This window comes from Amblyomma americanum, chromosome 7, assembly GCF_052857255.1.
Source record: "Amblyomma americanum isolate KBUSLIRL-KWMA chromosome 7, ASM5285725v1, whole genome shotgun sequence".
In the NCBI taxonomy this organism is placed as follows: domain Eukaryota; kingdom Metazoa; phylum Arthropoda; class Arachnida; order Ixodida; family Ixodidae; genus Amblyomma; species Amblyomma americanum.
This window is the reverse complement of record NC_135503.1, coordinates 163,845,828-163,865,829: the sequence shown is the minus strand read 5'-3', so window position 1 is coordinate 163,865,829 and position 20,002 is coordinate 163,845,828. Positions and strand designations below refer to the sequence as shown.

General features: G+C 47.3%; 1 protein-coding gene across 7 annotated transcripts in view; it reads right to left on the bottom strand.

Moving 5' to 3' along the window:
* LOC144096738 (F-box DNA helicase 1-like) overlaps nucleotides 1–20,002 on the bottom strand; it is a 289,125-nt gene that overhangs the window by 71,178 nt on the left and 197,945 nt on the right. For all 7 annotated transcript variants that reach the window (XR_013306837.1, XM_077629588.1, XM_077629586.1 and 4 more), the window contains 2 exons: nucleotides 10,660–10,802; nucleotides 3,348–3,414 (listed from right to left, as the gene is read on the bottom strand). Coding sequence is in view for 6 of the 7 variants with exons in the window: in XM_077629588.1 (XP_077485714.1) it covers nucleotides 3,348–3,414; nucleotides 10,660–10,802 (210 nt within the window). In the remaining variant the exon portion in view is untranslated. The remainder of the gene's footprint in view (nucleotides 1–3,347; nucleotides 3,415–10,659; nucleotides 10,803–20,002) is intronic.

Here is a 20,002-nt window from a genome sequence, read left to right as displayed (position 1 = left end):
AGTTATATTTGGCGAAAATATGGGATAAAGCTTCGCTTATACCCCATACATACGGAATTTCAGCAGTGGCGGTGAAAACCTTACGACTGGAAGAGCTCGGTTGCAAAATATTTTTCTCGATCCTTTTCACAAAATGGTTGGGATAGCCTTTGGACGAAAGTTCTTGGCGTATTATTTGAAGTTCAGCTTGCAAATCTTTCTTTTCTTTGCAGATTCGTGTTGCACGCCTCACCAAAGATGACACAACGGATCTTTTGTGGGCAATCGGGTGATTCGAATTAAAGTCTAAGTACTTTCCTGTGTGCGTAGGTGTGTAGGTCAGCATGGCCGTCTCTAAGTGCGAAGAGCTTTTGCAGAGGGACACCACTCTCGCTGAACGCAGTCCGTTTGACGTCCCAGACCTAATTTACTACGGTTCTGCCTCAGCAATACGTATTTTACATATTGCTCAAACTTTTACTCGCAGACACACAGCACTGCCATGGGCGCCTCCATTTCTGTAACGACCGCAAATATTGTAATCGAAGCATTAGAAACGGAAGTCCTCAGTAAATTCACACCTCAACCTAAGCTTTTTTACCGCTACGTAGATGATTGTTTTTGCATCCTACGCAAGCCGTACGTGTCCCAGTTACTGCAACAATTAAATTCTTTCGAGCAGAGACTACAGTTCACGGTCGAATATGAGCAACAAGGCATTCTCCCATTCCTCGACGTATTAGTACAACGCAAGGGCGATGGACTCTCCTTCAAAGTATACCAGAAACCTACGCACACAGGAAAGTACTTAGACTTTAATTCGAATCACCCGATTGCCCACAAAAGATCCGTTGTGTCATCTTTGGTGAGGTGTGCGACACGAATCTGCAAAGAAAAGGAAGATTTGCAAGCTGAACTTCAAATGATACGCCAAGAACTTTCGTCCAACGGCTATCCCAACCATTTTGTGTACAGGATTGAGAAAAATATTTTGCAACCGAGCTCTTCCAGTCGTAAGGTTTTCACCGCCACTGCTGGAATTCCGTATGTACGGGGTATAAGCGAAGCTTTATCCCGTATTTTCGCCAAATATAACTTGCGCATCGGACACGTGCCTTCCAGCAAACTTCGAAGTATGCTGGTGAATGTCAAGGACCCCCTGCCAGGTAACCGCTTTCCCGGCGTTGTCTACAGAATCCCATGTGGTGATTGTAACTACGTTTACATAGGCGAAACGGGAAAATTCCCCAGAAGATTGAAAGAGCATCAGCGCGATGTTGACAACCACAAAGTGGCTTCCAATGCGATTGCCGAGCATGCGCACGAAAAAACGCATGATATCGCCTGGGACAACGCCGCAATTCTTTCCAAAGAGCGGAACCTGACGACACGGCTTTTGCTTGAGTCATCATTCATCCAGACGACACCCGATACTATGAACCAGAAGGAAGGGACGATGCCACCCGTGTACATACAGTCATTACGTCATATTCTGGGTATTTAAGTTTCGACCACTGCCATTTTAGCCTCATTGTGAACAAGGAACCCGTACGGGTTCCGAAACGTCAATTTGTTTTTACTTTGACTTGGTCAGTGACTGTAATCTTTTGTGCATCACATTGGCAGCAAGACGAGGAAGGTCAGCAATAATCGTTAACAGAGATGCGGCCTGCGCACAGCGTCCAAAAGGAATCTGCAAATTTACTTGGCATCAGCTATTATCCGCATGAGGAAGTTCATCAAGTCCAACTGAGAGGCAAGCGGCATGTTGCGCCTCACTGATTTTTGCGCATGGACCCGCGAAAAGAAGGCTCTCAGTTTCGGCCAAGATCCAAGCCCAAGTGCTCAACCTCAAATATCCTTTGCTCTCGTACCTTAGGCAGAGAGTGATGCAAACTTTGCAACACATTGCAATTTCAGGAAGTAGACATCAACAGCAAAGCGCAGTTAGAAGCAGCTGTGCTCAGCACAGACGATGCTGGGCACAGTCCAGCATGGACCATTCATGTATCAAAGTAACCATGAGACTAAAATCGGCACCGAAGAGAACACGAACATGGTACCTGTCCTGTTAGCATGTGGCTTGCTGGGCATGCCCTGCTGCACACCAATGTATGCCAGTGAACATCAGAGAGCAGCGTAGCAGTTTCAACAATCAGAGCACTGAGATGCTATGCAGGAAGCAGGACCTACAGACTCCCCAGCGATCTGGCGAGCTCAAGATCAGGAGCGAAAATGACCAACTCCTCTTACACAATAAAACCACGGATAAAAACCTGACCTTCAGGGCTGATGGTTAGCATGCTTGCTCTATCTCGCCGCGATTGGCCGGCACTGTCGACAATTTTCAAGTATATGAAATGCAGCAAACTGCGTGCTTTTGTGGATTATAAAAATTTTGACCCTTGGGAGAAAATCTGCCTTTCCCCGTGTAATGAACCCTCCCCCAAAATGGTGCCAACTTTTCTGACAAAAAGGTGGAAAAGCGCTGGTTTAGAGCATTCAAAGTTATTCAGAAATATGCAGTTTAGCTCACATCAATTTCTACTAATCGTATTTGCTTCACAACCTAATATTAAAAATTACCAAGTTGTGGAGAACCCGTTTCCTCCCTCCATTTCGACGTTGCCCATCTTCATCGTCGGGCCTCAGGACAGCAGCGGCTGGGCAGGGAGGGAAGTCTCCCTCATGGGGGAAGCAGAAACAGTGATAGGAGTGCCACCTCGAAGCCTAAGCAGAACTCAGCCACTCCGTAAAGCCATTGAGAGTCCCTTGGGGATCTGGCCAGCGTTGGGAGCGGTTGCAGCAGCACGCTCTCGTCACTGTCCGCGGCAGGTGCACAGAGATCCGATGTGATTTGCCGCTGTACTTCTGGTTCCAGGCAGCGAAGTGAGCGCAGTAAACGCGCGCTCTCGTCACCTTCCCCAGCAAATGCTCGGGGATGGCTTTGCCCCAAGAATGAGGTACGCACGGGAAAACCCAGTCGCCATTGTCGGCGCATACAAATGTTCGCCGCCAATACCTCCGAAGTCGCACCCCTGCCCCAGCCGTTAAGTCGGAAGCCCTTCTTACGTAGCCATCTATTTCCGAGGAATGCCTCGTTGATGTTTTGTAGCTAGCTGGCCCGCTCTGTGTATTAATTGCAAGTGTAATAAATAGCATATGAGTGTTGACGCTGTGTCGTCCCTTCCCTTTGTCCCTCGAGCACGAACCCCTCCGCGGTTAGCGAGCGGGAACGCTGCATCCGCGGAGTGGGAGTGCAGGGGTAGAAGGCTATCCCCCATATTTCCACAAAGTATTAGCACAAGCTCAGTTGGTGCCAAAGAAGACCTGGCAGCCCCACCCTCTGCCTCGCATGCCATCCTTACCCTGGTCGGGCTTGTACTTGAGGTGGTACACGTCCAGAATCTGCTGGAACCCATAGCCAGCAATGCCCTGCAAACAGAAGTGTCAGCTGCTCAGGTCTGCCTCTTCTCAGTGCACCTACGGTCATTTTGCTTAGCTCACATCTTCACTTGTGATTTGACAACCCCTCTATCATTCTGCCTCCACAACAATAAGTGAAACACCTGAGCAAAGTACATAAACCCGCTCAATCGATCATCACCTGAGCCAAGTAATACATGCAGCACACAACTCCGAATTGCATGCACAAGTTGGCGAGGCCTTCCCGGCAACCTTTTGAAAATCTCACTCTCCTCCATGTCGCATGTCTGCATATATCGGTTAAGAGATGGCTATTGGTTAGATTGTTTCAGAAGTCACGCTGCTACCGCTGGTGGGTCCGTGCCCTCCGATGAATTCACGCACATGTCAGCAGCCGGCAGTGAGGCCGAGTGGGCAGTCCACCTTTTAGCATGCAAAAAGTGACGAGAGGAGAGAGAAAGCTGCTAAAATAGTGAAATTCTAATTTTAACTACAGATAACTCAGCATCTAACAAAACGTATTAAGGAAATTGCTGAAAATATTCGTGAAGCGGAGTCCTGGTTTAGCCCTGGTTTAGAGAATTCAAAACTATTCGGAAACATGCAATTCAACACACATCCCATTTTTACTAATCGTATTTGCTTCACAACCTAAAATTCAATATTCAAAATTATCTTTATTGAGAGCCCCTGTGAGCTCCTTTCATGGTCTTTTTTTGTTTGGTTTCTGTGTGTACGGCTCGGCCGGGGTGGGGTGGGGGGGGGGGGAATAAATACAGAAAATTGTTGCATTTTCACAAGCCTCAGTATATGCTGTCTCATGCTTGACACATGATATAAGTTGTTGTCTTTCAAGGATAAGCAATGCATACTTGCTGCTTGCACAAAGCTAAAAGATACACAGTTGAGTATAGGTGAGGACATTTCCTGACGCATTAAATTTGAAAGGAAACAGCTGTCATCCTCTTCACCCATGGACGCGGAGGAAAATTTAAACTATGTTATAAGAAGCTGTCATTGAACAAACAAACATTCGTAAATGACTACGCAACAAATGCAGTGACTAGGGTGGCCCAATAGCCACCAAAGAAAGCGATCCGGAAAAATCGTGATTAGGAAAAAAAAGAAGTAGTGTAAATGACCTAACGTGCATGATTGTAAATTGCCGTAGTCTGAAAAATAAGATAAATAAATTTCGTTCATTGATAGAAATGACTTCACCGCACATTGTGATAGGAACGGAATCCTGGTTAAATAGTTCTATCAGCAATAATGAAATATTTCCCCATCAGTACAATGTGTATCGTAGAGACCACAAGACACAAGACACATGGCGGGGCGCATTGGCATTGGTTCATGGCAGCCTCAAAAGTGCTTACATTAGCGTGAACAGCCACGCATGCGAACAGTTTGGTGCAAAAAGTCACTGCAAAACGGTTATCTATGGCTGTTGGTGCATTTTATAGACCGTCTGGAACAAGCAATGCTGAACGTTTATTTGAAATTAATAATATCCTACTAAGCTTAGACACCACATATCTCCTCCTTAGCGGGTATTTCAACCTCCCAAATGTACGGTGGACTGACTTGCAGCCGACATTTAGCACCACATCTCTCCTGTGCACTGCCTTTCACGAATTGATTTACGCTTATTCCCTGTTTCAGTTTGTACACACTCCAACAAGAATTGGGTTGAGCAGTGCAAATGTACTAGATCTACTTTTCTCAAATGATCGTAATCTTGTGTCTTCAGTTATCACACTTCCTGGCATATGTGACCATGAAGTGGTTATAGCAAAATTATCCCGTGCTGCAGCTTGCCACTGCATTTTTCACCCTTGTAAAGTTTTCTTTTACGACATTTGTTTGAAGAACAGCGCGAACTTGGACACGGACAGAAGGAAGACGCACAGACGGGCCGTGTCCAAGTTCGTGCTGCTCTTCAGAAAAATGTCACACCAACTCGCCCAAGCATCCGTTTTAATTTCTTTTACGAACACGATGATTAGTGCTATATCTCGTGGACTAAATGTTTTTTTCCCAGAATTCCAAACGCTCTGCAGGTTCCTTGATGTGAACACAGCAAGGAATCATTTCAAAGCAAAATTACTGTCTCTGACACAGGCGTTCATCCCAAGCCATGTCATTTTGCAGAAATGATAAGCAGTGGATGAACAAGAAACTTCGGGGTCTGGTAAACAAAAGGCGCCGTTTGTTCTGTTGGTACTCTCAGTCGCCGAGCCCCATACTTCATTCTAGGTTGAAAGAACAAAACAGAATTCTTAGTATAGAGACGAGGAGGGCACAAAGCCTGTACATGCAGAGCCTTTGTGAAAAAGTCAGAAGAAACTCAAAAGAGGTGTCGAAATATATAAAAAGCAAAAATGAACCAAAAGTATTAATCCTGATGTTATCGATGGCATAAACTTTGCTAAAAAGCCTGTAAGAAAGGCAGAGCACTTTAATTCATACTTTCAGTCAGTGTTCTGACAAACCACCGATAAGATAATAGAGGCCCCAGAATCTTCCAGTTTCATGCTGTCACCGCTTCGCGCACTTTTGCGTGCGCTCCCAGACACCCTTAGAGCTTGTGGGGATAGCGGCCTCGGTCACAGAGGAGATGCCCTCGACTCGGCGTGGCAAACTCAGCTGGAGACCAGCTACCAAGTGACAAGCGGTAGGTCGTTTGGTGCCCAGCTTTCGCCGGTCGCAAGCCAGAGAATGGGTCGGAGCCAAATGTTCACAAAACAAAACAAAGTTTATACAGGAAAGAGACGATACAAAGGATTGCACTATCACTCGTACGAGCACATACAAAGTGATTCACCAATACCATGCAACACGTGCAAGGTAACACTTGAGAGAGATAACAATTCAACAAAATCTTTGCACCTAAAGTGCACTAACACAGGGAGAGACAAATAAACAAAACACAATTTGTTCACCGGGCACTGTGACAGCCCGACGACTTCAGGAGCACGACGGCCGATCCGTAGACTGGCGCACGTTGTCTTGCTGGTCAAGGCTGGGCGAGTGGTGTTCTCCCGGGAGTCGAGCGGGCGCGCTTCTCGGAAGCTAGAACAGCGGCTCGGGCTAACAGACGACGGTTGCAGCCCCTCATTTATAGGCGCGGATCGCGTCTGTTCTTCGCGCCAAGGCAGGTGCGCACATACGTGCAGCTTTAACCGCACAAACTCCTTCTCCTTCTTGCGCCGGGCACGCGACCCAATTGGTCGAGCGCGGAAACCACCTTCTAGAACAATCTAGGTCATTCGCAGCACGCTGAGTCATCAGTGCCGGAGCGAAAGGGGGGGGGAGAGGGTATCCTTTGGCGCGAAAGGCTACCCCCTTTCCGTCGACAACAAGCAAAAACTTCTCCAACATTCGAGAAGAATCGACGCCGCGCGCTTCTATGTTTACTTTCGCGCTCTGACGGCGAGCTGAGTGAAAAGCACCATGTGCTCCTGAGGGTTCTTCTCCGCTGTTTTTTTGTTTTAACTTACCGCGCGCGGGCGAGATTGCTTAGGCGCAGCGCCGGTTTGTTTCGAATATGCGCCGAATTTTGTGACACATGCAAATAAATGACATAACCGTCACGGAGCATGGTGTTACGTTACTGCCAAGAAGATCAAGGTAGCCTCTGCCCAGATCAAATTTCGCCTTCGGTTTTGCCTTACTTGAAACAGTTGTCACAAAGTCCCTGAAACAGGGTGAACTACCTCTTGATTGAAAGCGAACTTATGTATTTCCCATACACAAAACTTCAAATACAGCAAACTACAGGCCTATCTATCTAAAAAGCGTAATCTGGAAAACTCTTAAACATATTATCTACACTAACTTAATTGAACTTCCTCAAAGTAATAACTTTTTTTGGAGAACTCAACATGGATTCAGAGCTGGTTTTTCAAGCGACATACAACCTTTGTCCTTAAAGTTTCGAGACTGAGTCCATTAAAAAAAATGCGTTTAGCACTGAAATCATTAGTGCAGCACACCTTCGAAATAGTCTCCTTTGCAGTCTATACACAGCTTCCAACGGTTCTTGAGGTCTTGGAAACAGTTGGAAAACGCTTCTTTTGGCAGGGCTGTACGCTCGTTTGTCGTGGCGTCTTGAATGGCCTCCACGCTCCCCATCCAGCGACCTCTTAGGGCTCTCTTCACACGAGGAAACAGGAAAAAATCGCATGGGGAGAGGTCAGGCAAGTATGGCGGATGGGGAAGTACAGTAATGCTGTACTTGGCGAGAAATTTTGTCATGCTGACAGCAGTGTGCGGCCTTGCGTTATCATACAGAAGGCTCCATTGTCTAGATGCTCATAAGTCAGGGCAACGGCACCGCATTGCATCAAACCTCTGGCATCGAAAAAAACTATCAGCATCGTCTTTGTTTCGGTCTTCTGTCGCCGCACCCTTCTCGATGCTGGAGAGCTTGTGGACCGCCATTCAGCACTCTGCCTCCTTGTTTGAGGATCGTATTGAAAACAGCACATTTCATATTCAGCAATAATGCTGTCGACGAATGAAGCATTTTTCTCTGCCTCGGAGAGCAAATCAGCACTCACTGATGCCCGCGTGTCCTTCTGGTCCTGTGTGAGGGAGTGTGGCACAAGTCTGGCATTCAGCTTTTGTTCCCCCAAGTTCTGATGCAAAATTTGGTGGCATGTTGCCTTACTAATGTCAAGAGTATCTGATAGCATGCGGACTGTAATGGTGCGGTCTTGCTGTACGATTTCCCTGATCTGGGCCACGTTGTTTTCATTCCGTGAGGTTGAAGGATGCCCCTGCCTTGTGTTGTCTTCCACCGATGTTCTCCCCGAAAGGAACCTCTTGTGCCACTCGAAAACTCGCGCCCGCAATATTGTCTCATTGCCGTAAGCGTCACGAAGAAGCTCATACGTCTGTGTGGCTGTCTTGCCAAGCTTCACACAGAATTTTGTTTACACGCTGTTCGAGGTGGACATCCATCTCTCCACACTCACTCACAGTAGAATGCACGGACGACTAGTGACAACGTATTTTTATATGTGTAGTGCCATCTAGCGTATACCACAGCAATTAACATAAATAGATCAGGTTCGCCCGAAAAGATGGCGCTAAACATACGCACCAACATTTGTTTTGGGGAATCATTTCTAGAGAACAAAATAAATCAGTCTCGAAACTTTACAGACAAAAGTTGTACAACTGATAGAATTTACCCATGATACTGCTGAATCCCTAAGCAGTGGTAATCAGGTGGATTGCATATTTTTGGAGTACAAAAGAGCTTTTGATTCTGTATCACATAGTCTCTAAATACAGAAGCTGTCAGCCATTAAAATACCGGAGTACATTGCTGACATGACTAACGGCGTATCTGAGTGAATGAAAGCAGTGTGTAGTGCCAGATGGGGTGAGTTCTTCAGAAGCACCAGTGTTATCAGGTATTCTGCAAGGCTCGGTTTTAGGGCCGCTTCTATTTTTTATCTTTATCAATGATCTGACAGCACAAGTGTCCAGTTCAATCAGACTGTATGTAGATGACTGCTGTGGCTACTGCAGTATCCTGTGTGAAACAGATTCGCAACTGCTGCAAAAAGATCGATTACATTTTTATCCCGGTGTCAGGATTGGAACATGGCCCTCAATCTGTCTAAATGCAGCACAATCACGTTCACGAAAAAAACGCCCCCTAAAATGAATTCGTACTTCCTGGGCAGTGTACATGTGACTGCAATTTCAGGGTACAAATATTTGGGAGTTATGTTTGCAAGCGACCTGTCTTGGAATACCCACGTCCACTAATCGTCCAAAGCTAGCCGCGTACTCAACTTTATCCGAAGAAATTTCTGGCAAGCCCCTCTTGAACTCAAAGAATTATCATACTTGACTAATATGCGCCCAATATTTGGAGTATGGTTGTTCTGCATGGGATCCTATGGTTGTTCTGCATGGGATCCTTGCACGAAGCAAAACATAAATGAGCTTGAGCGAGTGCAGAAACGTGCAGCCCGTTATGTTTCAGGCGATTATGATTTCAGAAAAAGTAATGCAACAATTTGGAATGATTTGCGCTGGCCACTACTTGAAAACAGGAGGAAATATCTCAGATTAAGTCTCTTTTATAACATATATCAGGGCAGAACAGGCATTGAGAGGGGCATATACATTAGACCACCAACATGTGTGTCTCATCGAGCCGATCACTCAATGAATGTCCAATACATGTGTAGGGCCAATATTTTTAAATACACTTTTTTTTCAAAAACAATCCATGACTGGAATGATTTACCAGAACACAATGTTACTGCTCCTGCCTCATATTTCTCTACTGACTTGCAGCGTTTCATGTCTAACCTTAGATGCATTTTTTCTGATAAAGGCGCCTGGTGTCTTTTCCTTCGCTTTAGTTTTATGTACATTATGTCGTACTGAGTGTGCGTATTAAATATGTGCAAAGGTATCCTATTCTTTTCTTAGGTGTTCAATGCAAAGTGTTGTTGACCTATCAGTGACAACAGTGTCTGTATCTATGTATGTACAGATTACTCTGGATTCTCTTTTTTTTTCTGTGCTCTCCCCTACAATAATGCCCACTAGGGCGCTGCAGGTATTGTAAATAAATAAACAAACAAACAAACAAACAAATAAATACTGACTTCCTATAAATTGCAGACTGTATACAAATTCCATGTAGGGAACTGCTCAATATTACAAAGCTCCTCAACTCTGCAATGCAGCTCTCACTAAAGTGTGTGTATCTGTAAACTAAATATAATGAAGTTCTGGCTGTTAACCTTGATATAACAAACTCTCTGTTTATTAGCTAGTGCACCACTGCTGAAAACTTGGTAGCCAAACGACAGTACAGTTTCATAATGACAAAACAGAAATGGCCACTACAATTGCAGCTTGACAGCAGCCTTTACTTTTGTAGCATGATGCCTGACAGCAGCAGCAGTGCAAGCCCCTCACCACCACTAGTTGACGCGCTGCCAGCTGGTGCATGGCTGGTAATGAGAGAACAAATGACAGCCGGGCAGACCAAGAGCACAGCGTGGCCGTGGAAGCAGCGGCACTTTAACACATCTCTGAGACTCCCAGTAAATGGAGTTCTGCTACCACCACACCCAGGTTTAACTACTAGTGCAGGACGTGTATAGTGCTCCACAGTCAACGTGCCTGATTAAATGGCCGACTCCCTTTCTTTCTCAGCAGAGGACCTTGAAAATGGCACCGGCTGAAGGCAAAAGGAAAAGTGGTACCACTTGCCCCAACAAAGGCCCCCCGGACATGGTCAAGGCCAAGGTCAGCATGTTGGCCATTGCAGACGATGTCGACAGCCATGTTGAAGAGCACCAGGTTGCTGCGAGCGAGCACTGCCACCTGCCCGCTCATTGAGCCCAGCACCGTATCTAGAAAAGGGATAAAGCACAAGCGCTCACTTAATATCTTCTATACTCCGTTCCATACATCAGGTGCAACGCTATGAAAAGTACGGAAGTAGTCCGCACGGAAAAATAAAGAGAGCCGTGTTACTCCGCGTTTGTTGTGTGGCTGTCGGGTCTAAGTCACGAGAAAGCGACAGCGTCTTGTCAGCAATAAGAGTGCACTTAATCAAGCTCATGACAAATGTGTCATGTAATAAGCCTGCAGGAAAAGCATTTACTGTGTTTCACTCACCACAAAGAATGCACTACATTTTGGTTGCAGATGCAGGCAGCTCAAACAAGAGCGCTAGCTTTGACAGCATTGCACCTGATGTATGAAACGGAGTATAGGCCTGTAACCGTAGGTCCCTTTCCGGACACAAGTGGCGCAGCAATCCAGCTTGGTGTGTCACGCTCTCAAAACCGCCTTAACACAACGGAGAAGCATCCACTGTTTGCAACAGCATTTCACAGTGGTATGATGCTACTTCTGGCATTCTCACTGATCAAAACAGGCTACTGCTGCACAACTGCAATGCACAGAATGCTTTTGTTTGTCTAACTGCCCTTGCTATGGCATCGCAATTATTCCTTAGTAGTACATCAAAATTTTAATGTCACCTGAAGAATACTGCAAAACATTGCATGAACTGCCATCGAGAAAAACACATCACCTAGCTATTCATGAGATATACTGCAGGAAGTACTGGAGAGCAACTGTGGCCCCATACGTGATTACACCGCTTCTCATATACAGTAATTACAGTGGCAGTGCAGTGCAGCATTTTGGGGATGAAAGTTGGCCAAGAGATGGACACGCTTTCACAGTTACAGTAGATGAGGAGGCTGTCAGGATGAGCGAAAAACCTCACGTGATTTTACACAGTTACAGCTTATGATAAAACAATGCCCCAAAATAGAGGGATTGCAAGTCAAGCCAGTGCGCATGCCGAGCAAAACGCTGGTTTCCAGATTAAACGAAGAAACTGCTCCTGCCTAGAAATATTCTCAAGTTGCATGCGATGCCCTTCAAGGCAGCATGCAGTACTCCTCTTCCACCACTACAAAAACTGCCTAGGCAATGAGCAGGTGCGCCCTGCCTACAACTTGAGAATGCAGTGAAGTGATAGGCCAAAGTCAGCTTTTGGAGCAGATCTATATGGTGTTTTCCAGTATACAAGTCAGAAATTTTTGTCAGTGCAGCTTGTATTCGGTGAAAAATGATGTGCCACCATGTGTCATATTTTGCCCTTCCTAACAACTATGTTTAAAAAGAAAATTGATGAGTAAAACAAAAAAGAATATCGTTATTGCTGTTTTAGCACAGCGTGATCTGCTAACATGATCCCCTTCCGCGGGCACCCAACTACGCCTGTGCAGTGGCAGGTGTGCACTCCTCAGGGCCATCTGCGCAGGGCCACTGTTGATGCGGCTCAGGGTAGCGGATGCACTATGTTCCACTAGTCCGCACTTCTACCGCACAAGGCGGATTTAGGGTTGCCTGACGGCGGAACTTATCTCCGATCCGTCAAAGCAGCTGTGGTCAAGACCCTTTTCCCATGCATCTCACCCCAAAATAGTCGAGCCCCAGGCCGGGGGAAACCTTATACCCAGTAGAAAACCGGTGGGTACCCGGCGGCACTGGGGATCGAACCCAGCACCTCCCGAATGCGAGGCGGTAGTAAGCAGTAGCGGTACACGCTATGCTAAATGTATCTAGTACCTTGCGCAGATCGACAATCCGTTGCAGTATCTCGCACTCGAGTTCGGACCCAGTTCGGATCACATTCGGATCCGTAAGTCAGGAAACGTCACTGGTCAGTGTTTCCATCTGCGCTGTCGACGTGACGATGAAGCGTCGCTGGGTCAGCTCGGCATTCACGTGGTCGTTGTAACTAACCATGAAAACGGCACTACCAGCCTTGGCAAGAACGAGTTACAGCGATTAGGCAACCATGGTGTGCAAATTTCCGTGATGTGCTCAGATAGGCTGTTTTGATTGGTCCCACCGCATGTCGTCATTGGGGAAAGTGAAATGGGAATGGGAAGCCGCGCGAAAATTGAGTTGAGGGCCCTATAAATGGTATTGATCGGCCTAAATATAATGCAGCACGTTTTCCTCAGATTTAAGGTGAGGCTGTTTGATTGTAACCATACATGTAATTTAGTTAGGCAAATATTAGTCATAGTTTCTAGGGCAGGCAGTGAGGATATATTAAAAAAAAAAGGTTCGTGTCATAGGTGTACATTACATGGTTGGGAGAATCTAAAATTTGGGATAAGTCAATAATGTACACTATACCCTGCTTCAAGCATCAAGTGCAACGCCGTGAAGGCTACGGAAGTAGTCCACAAATAAAAATAAAGAGAGGTGTATCACTCCGCGCTGTTCTGTGGTCGTGTGCTCTAACGAGTCATTACGGAGAGTCGACAGGCAACTGGGAGTGCGTGGGTTCAAATCCCGCATGGTGAAACTTTTTTTTTCGCACCTTTTTAAACCTCAAGTTGCATTTTGCGTGACTTGAATAAGAAATCTTGTTTTGTTCAGAATCGCTTGAAAATTATGCCGTGTTCTGAAATGAACTGCATGCATCTGTTCATTTGATGCATACCGCGTTAATGTGAGCTGTCCGAAATTCGTTGTTAATGAGCTCGCACCGGGCTTTTGGTCAGCAGTGGCGGTTTTCTTCCTGATTCTGCAGCATTGTAACTATACTTTTTAGATGCAAGCAAGAAATTTGTGTGAAAAGGTGACGTTCATTCATCGTGTTTAATTAATTAGCACAGTGGTGAGTGCTCCGCCGCGGCCCGATTAACAAGTGGCCGTCAGCAACTTTCGATTTCGCCGTTGCCGAGGAACCCACTCCTTTGTGGGCCTCTATTAAGGTACCTGGCATGTTATGAATTGTTCTGTGCAACCGGTTAGCGGCAGATCCAGTCTTCACCAAAAGAGTCTGGGACCAACTTTGGCCAAAGGACTTGGCAAGAGTAATTATTTTTTACTGATTGTAAAGTTCAGAAGGAAGATGTCTGTTAATTTAGAAAGCTGGTTTTCATACATGAGCGCAGAAAACATATTCTGGACTTCTTAAACGCCTATTTTCTGACCGTATATATGTAACATCGTTGTGAATAGCTGCAATTCTTTTGGTTTTGTTAAGATATTTTTCGTTCTTAAGCAAAACGAGTTTTCCTTTGTCATTGAAAAGAGAGTTCTATAACTGGGCTATGATATGCGGCAAAAGAGCAGTATATTTAAACTGATGGGTCAAATTATTTTTACACACACCACCTCGATGTGGCCTGTTTTCCCGTGTTAAGTGTTAAATTTAGAACATAGTCTTGATTCACACAGTGACAGAAAATAGTACTGCCTCAAGAGTTACCGATTTCTTGTCGTGCACAAATGTATATGAAGGCAATACAGAGGCAAGTCATCTTGTCTCGATTTCTCTGCTCTCCTAGAAGAGCAGAAGCTGCTCAGATAGGATTTTCATGCAGCCAGGCAAAGAGAGTTCTGAGCTGTGGAAGCGTCAAGTAAGAACGCAGAAAAAGTTGTACAATGCTATGAAGAAATATGTCGAAAGAGCAAACAATAAATGACACTGGCACTGCAGCATTGCATAACATGTCAAAACGACCAGAGATTGACAGTAATGCAAGATCAAACCAGGACTCCCTTTTCAGGACATGAAGATCAGACACCCATACATACCATTCCCAACCCTCACACACAAAATGAGGTTCATTCCTACAGGTGTGTGAATGTTTGAAATTTTTGGAGAGCAAATTGAATAAATTCCAGTTCAATTAGTCGAAGGAATCAAACAGTACATGTTCAAAATTATTTGAAGCGACTCGAATTTGCTCTCAAATTTTTCAGATACTTTTCGAATAATTGAGATGACGCTTGATTAAGCTCCACTGTATTTTTCTGCAATGAATCTTCCATTCATTCGAAGTCAAACAAGTTCCTCGATGCCACTTAAATCTTCATCACTGAAATGAGTGCTCAACTCATCAGAAGAGGAGCTGCACGAGTCACATATGCTGAAGATAACCGGTTCAATATCAGCGTCAACAATCATATCGCGTTGTCATGCTTCAGCCTCAACTTGCTCCACATGAACACAGCAGTTTTGCCAGCTTTCCTGGCTTACAGACTCCATTGCTTCCGGCCGGAGCTTTTCCACTTCAGCCAAAGTGAAACAATTGTTGCGACTTGCGATGTCTCCCTTCACCTGGCTCCAAACAAGTTCAATGGGATTGAACTCGCAGTGGTACGGTGGTAAACGAAGCACTTCGTGGCCATGGGTAGCCGCTAGGCTGTCGATGCGGTACACAAAGCTGGGTGTGTTTACATTTTGAGAAAGCTCCAGCAGTTCTGGCCCCCCCTTGTCCTGTGACCACGGAACACCTTTCATTGTGAGCCAAAGCTGAATATCAGCTTTGCACATATATTCGGTACGTGCTTTTTCAAGAGTTATGCTATGATATGGAGCATTGTCCATGATGACAATGCTATTAGCCGGAATGTTTGGCAAGAGCTTATCGGTGAACCATTTCTCAAAGTAGTTGCCACCCATCTCAGAGTGGTAGTCAGCGTGTTTTCCCTTTTTTGCTCTGAAGAAGTCAGCAGCGTCTTGCACGAATCCTGTTGCACTGCTCCCGGCATGTACAAGGATCAAACGGGCCCCTTTGCACGAAGGCACAGCCAATCCCATTGTTACACCTTCCAGGAAAGAAAGCATCCTGAGACACCGTTTATTCCCGAGATGACTTCACAGTCTTGTCCTGCCAGACGTATTCTTTTGTGTGCCCCGCGTTGACCCAGGTTTCATCTATGTAGATGATGCACCTGTCAATGCGAAACAACCGAGCGCACAAGTTAATGCTTGTAAGTAAACAAAAACACTGCACCATGTAAGTAGGCAACGCACTGCAACAAACTGCTGACCGCTCTCACAAACAGCCTCTCAAACACAATCGAGAAAAAGAATTATCTCGGCGTTAATGCTCCCTTGTTCGGGCTTATATTTCGCGCTCAGGCGGTATTTGGTAGCCAGTTTATATTCACTGTATGTTTGCATGGGGTTCTTGACTTATTCGGTAACATTTGGAATCTCTTCACTTGCAGTGACTGCGAAGAAAAATTGCCAACGTTCGCAGCAGTAGCGCCAGTAACTCGCACCACCAGAACAACGGGCAGCGTACAGTGGGTGTTCAGTCGTTCCTACGGTGACAACGAGATGCCACTACCCATTGCAGTGCTACGATATTTTTGGCAGTTATGTTATTTTTGCTTGCCGCACCAATTGGGATTTAGCGTGATGAGACGCATGCCCCACCCAAACGTAGCGCAAAACTGGCCGTGAAACGTCACCTCCACGCAAAAGGTCGGCAACAGCAACGTGGCTAAGACGATTTCTTTGAAATGTGTTATTCAGAAGCAACTCTAAGACTGGCCTTCAGCTTGGAATCTTCAGAGGCTGACACTTAACGAAGAAGACGACGAGAAGCGCCGAACGCTCCGTCCCTCGTGCGTGCTCTGGACTGACCGCTGCCTCTGGCCTGTACCTCGACTGTACCACTGGTTGTTCGTGATGCAGTGCTTTGTAAGACGTTCCTTATTACAAGTGGCGGAGGTGCCAACAATCCCCTTGCCTTGGTGCTTCGCACCCGTGCATTGCCTACCGTCTCTGCAATGCCTGAGACCATCACCCAAACTGCTTCACCGCTTCCGTCGGCCGTCTTCTGTTCCGGCGCCGCATAGCAGCATGACCCGGCCGTCTTCAGCGGCACACATGACACGGATGTGGAGGATTGGTTGGCCTCCTATGAACGCGCAAGCGAATACAGTAAGTGGGATGATAGCGTCAAGCTTACCAACATTATTTTTTATTTGAGCGACGTAGCCAATCTCTGGTTTCGAAACCACGAGGCTGACATCTCAAACTGGGCAGCTCTCAAAACAACTCTGACAGAAGTCTTTGGCCATCCCGCAGTGCGTAAGCTTCGCGCCAAGCAACACTTGCGAAGTACGGCCCAGCAAACCGGTGAAAACTTCACCAGTTATATAGAAGAAGTTGTTTGTGTCGCAGTCGTGACCACCGTCCCTACGATTATAGGCGTGAGCCAACGTACGACCTTCCACCGTCGTCCTCGCCTGCATCACATGAGCCGCTTCCAGATTCTTCTTCTCCCAGTTACCATCCCCGCTCCCACCGCTCGCTGTCTCCTGCCCGCCGTTCACGTTCTCCGATGCTCCGCCGCCAAACCGCCATCCACGCGGAAAACTAACAGCCGCAGTTCCGGAGGCAAGAACTGCGTCACCAGCGACTCACTCAAGACCTGTTTCTGTGCCTGCCAATATTATTATCGTGTTCGTTGAAGGAGTCGCCGTCGAAGCACTTGTTGACACTCGCGCAGCCGTTTCCATTCTCAGTCACACCCTGTATCGCAGACTCAAGAAAGTGACGACGCTCCTTCTTGCTGTTTTTCTCCACACCGCCAGCGCTCTGGACATTCGACCGTTAGCCGCCTGCACTGCCCGCCTGCTTATCAAGAACGTTCCCTACACAATCGAGTTCATCGTCCTCGCCCACTCCTCTCATGACGTTATTCTTGGTTGGCACTTCCTCTCCTCACATCACACCGTTACTGACAGCGCCCATGCTCCGCTTGACTTGTCACCCTACAGTGACGCCCCCTTGGACGTAACCGATGCTGCTGCCGCTACTGTGGTCGTCTCAGAGGACGCAGATGTTCCGCCTTTCTCTTCAGTGCTGGTGCCTCTTTCTTGTGCTGCTCTCTCAGATGCAACTGTCACTTATATCCCCTCTTTACGATGCGCTGGCCAGAAGTCTGTTTTGCTGTCTCATGCCGTGCTGACAATTGTTCGTGGCTCCAGCGCTATTTATGTGGCCAACCAGTTCTCCTGCCCTACCACTTTACTCCGTGGCCAATCGCTTGGTAGTGTTGCCTTTCTCGATCCCGCCTTAGCATACGCCCTCGTCAATAGCACGGCCGGCCTTCAGGTCAGCGCCATTACGCCTGTTCCCATCATCAATCAGTCTTCTGTCGATATTTTTCACCGTTCCGTCGACGCCGCCCTGACGTCTACCCAACAAGAACAGCTTGTCGCCGTTCTGCACCGTTTTCAAGCTTCGTTTGACTACCAGCAACCTTCCTTGGGCTACACCACCACCGTTACTCACTGTATTGACACTGGCACACATGCCCCTTTGCGGCAACGTCCGTACCGCGTGTCAGCCACTGAGCGCCGCTTCATTGACGAGCAGGTGACCGACATGCTCAAGCGACACATGATACAGCCATCGCACAGCCCGTGGGCATCGCCAGTGGTCCTGGTCAAGAAAAAAGACGGTTCCATCCGGTTCTGCACCGACTACCGCTGTCTGAACAAGATTACACGCAAGGACATTTACCCTCTCCCCCCGTATCGACGACGCCCTCAACTGCTTGCAGGGCACCGAGTTCTTTTCTTCACTGGACTTGCGCTCCGTTTACTGGCAGGTGCCAATGGCAGAGGCTGATTGCCCGAAAACTGCATTCGTCACACTCGACGGGCTCTATGAATTTAATGTCATGCCCTTCCACCTCCGCAATGCACCCGCCACATTCGAGTGCATGAAGGACAACATACTATGAGGGCTCAAATGGCACACATGCCTTTGTTACCTAGACAACGTTGTGATCTTTTCCCTGGACATTAAGTCTCAACTGTTCTTCACTGCCTGGCCAACACTGGCCTCCAACTCAATTTGTAAAAGTGCCGCTTCGGATCTCGGCAGCTCACCATTCTCGACATGTCGTGTAGAAGGATGGCGTTCTCCTGGACCCGGCCAAGTTGCGAGCTGTGGCCGAATTTCCGAAGCCCACTTCTGTAAAAGACCTCCGCAGCTTCATCGGCCTCCAATTTTGCCACTATCATCGATCTCCTGACCAAGCTCCTTTCCGCCCACGACCTTTCGGCTTAGTCGCCAGCCTGTGACGAAGCGTTTACGACACTCCGGCGCCTCCTGACCACTCCGCCAATTCTGCGTCACTTCGACCCTCGTTCTCCGACGGAACTCCACATCGATGCTAGCGGCGTCGGCTTCGGTTCAGTACTCGCTCAGCGCAAGCAAGGCTTTGACGAATACATTGTCGCTTACGCTAGCCAGACACTCACAAAAGCTGAAGCCAACTAATCTGTCACTGAGAAGGACTGTTTAGCCATCCTATTAGGCGATGATCGTCAAATTTCGCCCCTACCTGTACAGGCGTCCTTTTGACGTTGTCATTGATCACCACGCCCTCTGCTGGTTGTCTTCTTTGAAAGATCCCTCTGGTCCACTGGTGCGCTGGGCTCTGCGACTCCAAGAGTACGACATTCGCGTTATCTATCGCTCCAGCTGCAAACATGCCGATGCTGACGCCCTTTCACGCTTCCCTGTGCCATCTGAGGCAGTGCCTTGTATATCTGCCCTGCCTTCTTTGATGTTTGAGACCACTGATATGGCTTCCGAGCAACGCAAAGACCCATGGATCACTTGCCTCTTCGATCTCTTATCTGGCCAATCGTGTCAACCTCCTTCCCGTGCTCTCCGTTGTCAGTCCCACCATTTCGCCATCAGAGACGAGCTTCTTTACCGGCGCAACTACTTCCCAGATGGTCGCAAGTGGCTTCTCGTCATTCCGACATATCTGCGCTTCTTCATTTGCTCTTCCTACCATGATGATCCCCAGTGTGCCCATGCCGGATTCTTGAAGACCTTCACCCGTCTTCGACAGCGGCACTACTGGTGTGGGATGGCCCGTTATGTCTGCCAGTTCATACAGTCCTGCACCGCATTCCAGCACCGAAAACATCCACCTCGCCGACCTGCCGCTCCTATGCAGCCGCTGCCTTGCCCAGCGCAGCCCTTCGAGCGTGTTGGCATCGACCTCTACGGCCCTTTTCCCAGCATATCAACCGGGAACCACTGGATCATTGTTGTCATCGACCACTTTACACGCTAGGCTGAAACGTCGCCTTTGCCATCCGCTACAGCCCACGACATTGCATTCCTCATTCTCCATCGCATCATCCTTCCCCATGGTGCGCACAAAGAGCTGCTCAGTGATAAGAGGTCCGGCCTTTCCCTCTGAAGTAGTAGAAGCTCTACTTCAGGAATGCAACA